The following is a 10,956-nucleotide window of genomic DNA, read 5'->3' as shown; positions in this document are numbered from 1 at the left end:
TGGTCTTTAGGACATATGCATGCTCTCCCTCTTCCATTCATAGAGTTCATCTCTCTCTCTCTCTCTCTCTCTCTCTATATCTATATATATATATATATATATATATATATATATGGCATTGCCATCTAGATTGGGTCTACCATAGCTTTTACATAAGTGTGGCCGAAACAAAGCAAAGTGAACATCACTCGTCGTCAATTGACCTGTACGTGGCGAGGCTCTTAGACGTACTGGACGAGGGTGAGTTCACATGGCTCAATGAGACTTGCAAACCATACTGGCGGGCCAGTAAAGAAAACAAATAGAGTGCCCAGCGATAAAGGAAACAGAAAGAGCGCGAGAGAGTTTTTGCAGCCATGGCTTCCTTATCTTTACTCCAGACGCCTCCCTTTCTGTCAGGAAAATTGCGCGGGAAGGAAGGCAATCTCTGCTCAATCAGAGCTTCTGCCTCCCATTACAATAACGAGGAGCGCTCTCGTCAAATGGCCCCACCTGCTGTCTCTTTTGTGCGCAGGGAAGTGGCAGCTCTGGGCCTTGGCATATCACTTCTTTCCGTCTTGACAGAGTCTGCTGCAGGTATGTCTTAGCTGATTTTCTCCAGCTTGATTTGTGGAACTTCCAAGTCTTCCATACTTCTCATATTCCTGCCTTTTACCATGTGACACTTTAACCATGGTTTGTAAGTAAAGCCCTAATGGCTGTCATGCCTTTGAGATTGCAGTCAAGTTGCTAAAGAAAGCCTTGTAACACACACACACACACACACACACACACACACACACACACACACACATCTTCACATGAGAAAACAAAACCACGTTTTGGATATTAAGCTTGGTCACGGCAACGGATATTGGATTTCTGATTGCAAAGATTTAGTTAGTCCTCTCTATATCAGAGGGTCATTAAAAATCATTACTGTGTCCCTTCTTTCTCTCTTTCTTTCTGGAGACACACACAAGAAGATAATAACTTGGTAGCAACAATCATAGTTCCACAAAATGCCTTAACTCACATCCTAGTGGTTTCAAACTTCTGTCACCTTGTACCCTTTATAATTTTTATCACCTTTAGGTGCAAAAACTGAGAGAGAACCCGATGCAGCTTACCAAAAGCAATTTCTGAATGCTCTCATCATGAGAGTATGTGGCTCCCGGTTCTTGGTTGTGGCACCACCGTTTCATTATTCTTTATTTCCATTGTAGCTGGGAGGTTTAGAAAAAGGAGGTTTCATATGTAGCAAACTTTTCCTTGGAAATTTAGAAACAGTAAGGAACAAGTTTTGGACAAACATAATAGATACAATATTTAAGTGATACATTAATTGAAAACATGAGAAAACCACTCGGTTAGTCTTGAACTTATATTAACTTTTCATGAGAACTTAGAAAATGCATTTGGACTTGACTCAAGAAACGCTAGTCTCTAATTTAGACTTCAAAGACATTGGGTAGTAACTTGTAAGGTTTATAAATCACAAGGGTACCGTATCCCGTAGTACTAACTAATCAATAGATTAGTAGTACTAGCTAATCAATGGATTATGATTCATGGTCAAGCTGACTCACTTATAACTACTTATTAATCCAAAGTATGCTTGGCCTTTCAAATAGGCTACAACATGTAAGAGTTTTAGAGTAAAAATGCCAGAAAGTATATCTTAAAAAATGTTTTATACGTGTCACAATAAAAGTATGTTTTAAAAGCACAAAATATTTTGAAACATTATGTATATTTCATATTTCTATGAATGGTGCAACATTAGTTATGTTGATGATTTGATTATTCCAACCCTCATGTAGTCAAGGTTGCTAGAATATGGCCCTAGAAGTGATAGCCTAGTGGTTAACAGTTTAGCTCTTAATTTTGAGGTTGTGGGTTAAAGACTCACTAGGTCCATCGCTTGGTTGGGCACCTATATTCACATGGCATGTATGTGTAAGTTCGAGCTCTTGATCATTGATCACTTGGTTGGCTCTCCTCCTTGGTAGGATCACCAAATAGGGTGGTCTCAATTTGATCAAGCTTTGCTAGTCATTTGCCTTTTGAGCTACCTATTTGTGCATAGGAAAAATGCTACTGTTGTTGTCACCTGCTCTTTTGGCAAATATTTGGAAAGGCATTACTCCCTTGTGAGATTTGATTGTGTGTTGCTCTCACTTGCTCTTTTGGCTAATATTTGAAAAGGCATTATTCCCTTGTGAGATTTGACTGTGTGTTTTATCTTAGGGAAAAAAAGATGGCTACAATGCAATACCAATCATCAAGAAGATATAAAGCTAATAAATCATTAAATGGTATGCATAAGCATTTAATGCATTAGATAGAATTGCTAATAGCTACTTTAAGATTGAAGTATATAAAGTAATAGCAAAGATAGGTTTGTGTGTGAGATGGAACTACTTGACCACCAACTATGTCTAGTATGCAATGAAGGATTTATGTCTAGTATGCAATGAAGGATTTTAGAGAATTTCAAGAGGTCAACCAATCAACATTAATTTTGTGGCAGAATTTATATTTCAAGGAGCAACTGAAGGCCAATCCCCATGTAAAGCAAGGGGCAAACTGGTTTGAAGGCTTATCGGTTGCTATGGACAGCAAGATATGTTGAAGATTAAAGGAGATCAAGTTGGATGTGTGTAGTTCAACCTTTAACAATACGAGTTAAAGAAATATTGCAAGGGGTGGTGGTTTTGGGGTCAACAGGGTGTCCTTTGTCCAAGATCGAGTGGTAAAGTGTGTATTTTCAGATTTGTGTATTTTGTGCTTTGTAATTCGTGTACTTAATGAGGTTATTTATCACCCTTGTCGAGAAGGAAGGCTTGTTTTAAAACACCTTAGGGTTTGTAGAGGAAACACAATGCATGTACTTGACTAAAACAACTTAACTCAAAGAGAAGTCAAGATAACTCAAAATATAAATGTGTAGAGTGAAGATATAACTTGAACTAAATAACATAATATATATCTAAAGAGTGGAGAAAAACTCAAACCATTGTCTCTCTAGGAATGGGATGAGTCAAGGGAGTGATAGAAATAACCTCTAGATGATCTCGAAGTAGCACACCACCAAAGATGCGATTTTAGAGGATCCCACTGTAGTTGTAGAAGAAGACGATAGTTATAGTAGTCTTGAGGAAGTGAGCAGTAGGAAACATAGCCTTTGGAGGCGAAAACACAATTGTTTGGATGACCTACAAAGGTTGCAATAGCGTAAATATGTGAAAATGTAGCGAATAGAGTGTCCAAGAGGTAATGTTTCTTAGCATGGTCTGTACAATAACAAAAGGTTGGTAGAGCAAATGGAGTAGTGGCTGATAGGTGGAAGCAAGGGTGTGTAAAGAAATACTCTACCATAGAAAACACCAAAAAACAATCGTACAACAAATCCACAGATTGATAAAGAAACAAAGTTAGGTTTAGGGTAACACAGAGACAATGAATCCAGTGAATAGTAATTAATGAATTCTAAATTGAATACCGTCACGGGAATATGAAATTTTGAGATGTTCTAATCTTGTTGATAACATTCGATTAAGATATTAATCAAATGCATAAGGTTGTTCAGCACATGTGATGCACATTGTAGTTGTTTCATGGTAATAGGCCAAGGACCCCAAGGTTACAGTGGGTGTCACATGCAAAAGTTGCGATAATTTATGCCAACTTGATTTTGATGGTCACTTGTTGTTAGTTTTGACCATAGGACAGCTGTTTGGCCAGTAAGTATCAATAGTGACACTAGGGACTAGCATTAATTAATTAATTAATTAGTGCTAGTCTAAGGGTCAATAGAGGTTGGAGACCACTCTAGGTTGCAAATGGCCTAGCCAATTTAATTATGGATTAGCACATTTAATTTTGGGCAAGATAAAAAAAATTAAAATTAATTTTCAGGATTCTTTAACTCTAAAAATTAATTAAATGGATGGATAATGTTGAAAAATGGGTTTAGAAGGCTACCACTTGGCAAAAATGCCCATGCAAATTGAGAGAATATTTTTGGAGGTTGGGTCTTAGCCATTCGGTTAGTTTACAGCTTGGGGGAGAGAGAGAGGGAGTTGTTGGTCCATTTTCTGATTAAAGAACAACAATTTGCTACAAAAGATAGCGATTTGGAAGTCTCAGTAGGTAGGGGATAGCAAGGTGTCTCTTGGGATAGCATGGAGACACCTTCCAAGGATTGGCAAAAGCATTGCTGATTAGGTGATAGCATTTTGGAGGTGCCTAGCAGTAGTAGTTGACTGCATTAAATGTAAGTTGGAGTAGGAAGCATGTAGATTCTGGGATTTTCTCTCGAAGAAAATTAAATTTCTTTCTCATCTTGGCTTTCTCTCACCCTTTCTAACCATTTCTCAAGAGATTTTAACATTTCTCACCCATTTTGAATAGATCTTAGCCAAATTTGGTGGATAATAGAGGGATCTCTGTTGTAAACCCTAAATTTTTGTAGAAATTAGGGTTTAGCAGTGCCCTTGGGACTTGTGCCAACAAAATAAGACATTGCACACTGAAATGCACATGCTATTTGTTGTATTGACAGGGATTTCAGATGCCAGGCTATCGATTGTGAATTGGAGTAGCATTCAGCTAGTTGGTGGTTCCATTTGTGCAGGTCTTGTGTGAAATTGGCCCATATTGCTTGCTGATTGTTTGTATAGCAAGGAGCTTCTGGGTTAGTGAAGGAGATTGGAGAATCTTGGCTTGTAATCGATCCATTGGCAATTGAAGTTAAATAAATATTGAAAGGGGCGCCAAATTTGGGGCTAATAGGGTGTCTATTGTCCAAGATTTTTAAGAAACTTGTGTGCATTTTAGTTTATGCTTAATTATTATTTATTGTTGTAATTAAGTGCTTGATGAGGTTCTACCACCCTATCCAAGAAGGAAGGTCGGTTTTATAATACAATGCTCAATTGAACAAACACACTATGCAGTGAAGAATATTAACTCCCAAACTCCCATGTCTTGAGGATTGGGGCAGACCTACTCTGATGGATCCTGAAATGCAGCAAGGCAGCCTCTGAATGCGTGTTTGCTGCAGTAAAGAATATTGACTCCCAAACTTTCATGTCTTGAGGATCGAGGCAGACCTACTTTGATGGATTCTGAAGTGTAGTAAGGCAACCTTTGAATGTGTCTAATAGAGCATAAGTAGTAGTAAGATGTTGGATCAGTAAGACAAATGGGTAGAAGATAGATAGAAGATTGCAAACACATAGAATGATATGATGTGGTAGTTGGCAAAGGTTGTGATCAGTAAAACCTAGCATTGGAGAGCTTCAAATAGGCCAAGTGGTAGAAGAGAAGCATCAAACGCAGTACCAAGATGACGTTTGAAGGGTGGGCGGCATTAGAAAGGGCTTAGCAAACTCGAAAAAACAGGTGTCTATTGATGGTGACAGCAATGCAGTCCTAAATGCAAAGTTTCGGATAAAAATAAACTGAAAATGCAAACTGTAGAGGGTAGGTTATAGCCGCCTATATGAATAATAGGGAGATGAAGGCTGTAAATAATCTGAAGCCCCCCGCTCAATGTGGAAGGAAAAGTTAGAGAGAATCACCTTCTTCTTGTTAGTCTGAAGAAGTAGGGGAGGGTGCATCCATACTGATCCTAGTTAGCAATGTGAAGAATCGATCGGTTGACCACCTTGGTCCAAATGTCTGTAAAATTCTTAGATGAAGACACAAACTCTAGGCGGATAGTGCTAGGCTCAATTTACTCTTTGATGAAATGGAAGTGGACTCCAACCTATTGTGTTTGTGGTGTGATTATTGAGTTACCAACTGGTGCTATGACACTCTGGTTGTCATAGTAGATGACAATGGGAGAGCCGCACGGGAAATGAAGAATTGCTAGTAGTCTTGTGAAGTAGATAATTTTTGTGGTGCCACAAGGAGAGCTCGATACTCCACCTCAGTTGTAGAAGCAACCACTGTCTCTGCTACTTATAACTTGATCAAGAAATGGGTGTTACAAGAATGAGAAATGAACTAATGAACTTAATGATTTAATTAAACTTTACGAAGATAATTAATTAAAATAAAGTTTAATTTTGGCATCCTAGCTCTTGGCATGGTGACCATTGCATTGGCAGTGAAGAATTTGACACTGGGGCATGTAGTGGACAAGTGTGCGGGCCATGTGGTACACGGCCAAGGCTAAAGGAACAAGGTGTAAGATAAAACTTTTATTAAATTGAAAGTTTGCACCTTACATTGAAAGTTTCGCCTAGTAAAGGGCTCACTCAAGGCACTTAATATATTAAGAAGGCCTTAAGTAAAAGTTTCGTCGAGTGAGCAGCTCACTTATAATTAATGACTAAGTCATTAATTAGCCCTTAATAAAAAAATGTGATATGATTAGGGAGTAGTTAGTTACTCATTTGAAGCTTATCTTGGCTATTTGGGGCTTCTTCTCTCTTATTTTTGGAGGAACCGAAGTTGGGAGATAGCCACTTTTGTCTTTCTTGCTATAGAAAAGTGTAGATTTCAGTCATTGTATGAGCTTACAACATAGATGGAGTGTAGATAGCAGTCAATTTTTCTCCTCTTGTCACGGGGATTCTATTGGGCAGCCTTGTAACTCCAGATACAATAAGGTATGCTACTATTTTTGAGCTAAATATTAGAAAAATAGGTTATGACAGCACTATGGATTGAGTTTACTTTCTTTTTCTTCGAGATCTCAAGCCTAGTGTACTTTTTGGGTAATTCTGTTGCCACAAAAGCGACATTCTCACATTTTCATTGTGAGAAACCCCCCTTGTTTGTGAGAGGAATAGTGTGGGACTATATGGGGACTGGCAGGAGAGTTATCTTAGCAAATGCTCCACGAAATTGGGTTCAAATTCTTATTGTCATTTTTAGGGTTTGGCAAGTTGAAGTGTTCATTCGTAGATTTGAACACTCTATAGCTAGTTGGAGGCGAGCAATGAAGGTGTTAAGGCCATTGTGCACTCCTAGATCAGTTAGCGAACACTAGGTTGAATGTCACATTGGCCAATGGGATGAAGGTCAAACTATTCGAAAGTGCTAAAAAATGGGCCATTAAAGATTGTAGGAGTCCAATAGATTCATCGTCATGAAGGGAGTCGACTATACGACATCCTACTAGGCCGACCCTGGATGTGGAATACACGAGCCATAGAAGACTAGGGCAACGGTCTGATCTTCTTAGGCAATCAAATGGAAGCAATGAGGGTAGAGGAACACTTGGAAGACTATGTCAATTGACATCGACACCATTTAAACTATGTTGAAGGATGATACTCAAGTTAAAAAATCTTATGGGCCACTAACGAGGTATATCCCCTTCCCTGAGGAAGAGTGTGATTGGATGCACATGCTAGCCATGATCTATTTGTCATTCTCGAAAAATGAGGAATACGAACAAGCTACCAATGCAGTCCATGAGCCCAAGGACACTTGGATTGACGCTCTTGGTCCGCGAGGCCGTGAGGGTGTTTTTGTGTCATGAGCATGAGGTCCGACTGGTGCTATAGTCAATGCCAGCCCATTTCAGGTCTTATCAGTGGTGCGTCTGTCGGGAGCTGCCTACAAGTGGCGGTTTTCGAATCTAGGGTTTCAAGGGACCCTAAATTATCCATAAAATGGGGTTTGTTCAAGGATGGAAAAACTTGGCTTTCCCCATACAAAACTTACTAATGGACTTAGTTAGTTATGTAGAGCATGAGTCCTCTGTAGAAGATACTTTAATATATATCAGTGATCTAAAGAATATTGAAAGAGGCACCAAGCTTTGGGGCCAACAAGTGGCAATGTGTGGTGTAGGAGCACTCAAGCTCGAGTTGTGTGTGGAGTTTTCTTGCTGAATTTACTATTAAGCTGAATTAAGTGTTTGATAAATTGTGATTTCCTTTCCTAGTTTGCATGCACATTTTTGTCAAGTGATAGCCTTTTAAACCCATTTTTCAGCATTAGCCAGCTATTTAATTAATTTTCAGAATTAAAGAATCCTAAAAATTGATTTCAGTCCTTTTGACCTTGCCCAAAATTAAATGTGTTTATCCATAATTAAATTGACCAAGCCATTTGCAAGTTGGAGTGGTCCCTAACCTCTTAGACTGACATTAATTAATTAATTAATGCTAGTTCCTAGTATCACCACCAATACTTAATGACCAAATAATTGTCCCAGGGTCAAAAGTGACACCAATTAATCCCCAAAGCCTAGTTGGCATAACTTATCACAACTTTTGCTTTTGATACCCACTGCATCCTCGGGGTCCTTGGTCTGTTATCATGAAATAAGTGCCAATGTGCATCACATGTGCTAAATAACCTTGCACATTTAACTTAATTAAATGCTATCATTAACAAGATTAAGGCATCTCAATATTTCACATCCTCGTGATACCTACTCTGGTGGCAATTTGGCCGAGTCCTCAAAAGTGGGCAAGGGAGTCACTTTTTTAAAAGGAAATGCAGTTTGGTGGTGGGCAACCTTTTTGATGCAAGGCAAGGTACCAACAACTTGGGTGCGATTCAAACACAGTTTCTCTTGTCAATGGCTCACAAACACTTTTGAAGTGGATATGATAACAACTTGGCACAAATTGGATGCAATTCATAGTGTTGATTTGGAAGAGTATACAAACAAATTTTGGGCAGCTTTTTTATCAGTTAGCTCTTTTCGTGAGGTCACGATGGTTGAGCAAATAGAGATCTACTGTTGTAGCCTACCGAAAGAAATTTGTGACTATTACACCAAGACAAATGCACAATTGACTGAAAATGCAAATACAACTTATGCATTGATGAAAGGACAAGTCATAGGATTTAAGGGCAGCAAAGATACTTCAAAGGACAATGTTGAAAATAAGGGCAGCAAGACTAAATTTTTGGGCAGCAAGTTTAAATCCTCAAAAAAGGGTCAACATGTTGAAAATTAGTCAAAGTCATTCTTTCAAAAAGGCAGACAAGGCAAAAGGTCATTTACTAGTGCTAAGAAAGTTGCTGAAAGAAAGGCATTGAATGATGAAAACAAATGCTGTGCTTATGAACAAGAGGGGCATATAGCACATGAATGCTTGGAATGTAAGTCTAAAAACCATGCAGATGACAATAAGGATAAGAAAGGCAAGAAACATAAAACTTTTGGTGGATTGGTATTTGATCTTGTTGGTGAGCAATCAAATACGGATGCTTCAGAGCTATGCCGTGCATGGGGAAAATTGAGGGACTTACATGCTTTAGTTTTCTTTGATGTAAGAACTCATGCCAACTTCATTTCCCCAAAATTGGTAGCCAAGTTGGGCGTTAGAGATGATGAGATGGGTCCCATGGGTGAGGCTAGTTTGGCTTGTCTTGGACATGTAGAGCTAGTCATATCTATCATTGGAAAACTCTGAATTCATTTGCAATCATATGTTGATAGTGAGGATTTTCACATTATGCCATTGGAGGGCTGCAATGTCTTATTGGGTATTCTATGGTGTTGTAGAGTGCATCCAATGATTGACGCATATAATAGGAAAATCGCTCTTACTCATAAAGGAAGGCAATATGTTCTTGATGTAAAGTTGAAGGGGGAGTCTATTCCTCGTGTTTGCTTTTGCAATTTCTTTAGTAATGAAAAATCATCTTTATGTGTACTTAGTTTTTGCAAAAGAAGTTAGTAAAGATGATTCTAAGCCTAATGTTTCAATGTTGAATAATGAGTGGATAGAATTCTTAAAAGAATTCCAAGATTGTTTTTCTGACTCCCTACCTAGAGAATTACCACTTGAAAGGTCAGAGGATCATTCTATTGACCTTGTGCCTTGCACTATGCCTCCAAACAAGCCACCTTATAGAGTGAGTGCTACCCAACAACATGAAATAATGAGTGAGGTGACGGCTAATGAGCTGTTTGAAAAAGGGTTGATTCAGCCTAGTTCATCACCCTTTTGCTCATGTGTACTCATTGTGAAAAAAAAAGATGGTTCATGGTGAATGTGTATTGATTATTGTACCTTGAGCAAAAACACTATTAAAAATAGATTCCCTATATTGAGGATTTTGATGATATCCTCGATTGGTTAGAGGGAAGTGCAATCTTTTGTATAATAGACCTTAAAAGTGGGTATCAGTAGATACATGAGGCGAGAAGATATGCACAAGACAACTTTTAGGACCTTTTTTGGATTATATGAGTTCTTGGTCTTACCATTTGGGCTTACAATGGCACTTGCGATGTTTAATTGTATGATGGATTGAAGTTTTTGACCCTATAGGTCTTTCATTGGCACATTTTTTGATGAAATCATAGTCTTTTCAAAGAATGAGGTAGAACATCGGATGCATTTGACTACTTTGTTTAAGGAACTTAGAAAACACAAGTTGGTTATTAATGTAAAAAAGAGTGAATTCTTCATGTCAAAGATTTACTTCTTAGGGGTACATTGTATCAAAAGATGGTGTTATTATGGATCTTGCAAAAGTGGAAGCAATATGTAGTACCTTGTTGAGAAATCCTTCACCCGTAGTTTTGCATTCTGTGTTTTGTGTTTAGGTTTTCATAGTGGATAGCCCCAAAAAGGGGTTGGGCATCCACAATGGGGCACCACCCTAGACAGCGGGTGCCCTCCCTCCGGGTGCCACCCTAGACAATCTCTTGCCTATTTATAGGTTGCCTCTGTCACTCATTTGACATGGCTGATTCATTCAGTCCGTCACCTCTTCTCTCCAGTCTCTCCACTGCCCTCACACCCCTTTAGGAGGACATTGTGGTTTGCAGTTGTCTTCATCATCTTCCTTGTGCTACAACACCCTTGTTCCCTTGTATCACATTCACTCCATGATTCAGATCTTCATCATTCCATTCATCAGAGTTTCTTCTCTCTTCTCTTCTCTTCTCTTCTCTTTTCAGTGTTTGCCGAGTTCACTCCGTGTTCCTCCCTGCAAACCCTACTGTCTCGTTGGTATGTCGTCTTTTGACATGGTATCAGA

At 38.8% G+C, this 10,956-nt stretch overlaps 1 protein-coding gene across 1 annotated transcript in view; it reads left to right on the top strand.

Annotated features, from left to right (window-relative positions):
- Nucleotides 1–233: 233 nt before the first annotated feature.
- Nucleotides 234–10,956, top strand: part of LOC148019856 (uncharacterized) — a 46,371-nt gene continuing 35,648 nt past the window's right edge. The window contains exon 1 of the mRNA XM_087700054.1: nt 234–576. Within this exon, the coding sequence (XP_087556180.1) occupies nt 357–576 (220 nt within the window). The 5' untranslated portion in view covers nt 234–356. The remainder of the gene's footprint in view (nt 577–10,956) is intronic.

This window comes from Lygodium microphyllum, chromosome 19, assembly GCF_053477565.2.
Source record: "Lygodium microphyllum isolate KBCC chromosome 19, Lygodium_microphyllum_v1.1.10, whole genome shotgun sequence".
Taxonomy (NCBI): Eukaryota; Viridiplantae; Streptophyta; class Polypodiopsida; order Schizaeales; family Lygodiaceae; genus Lygodium; species Lygodium microphyllum.
This window is presented reverse-complemented; position numbering and strand designations above follow the sequence as displayed.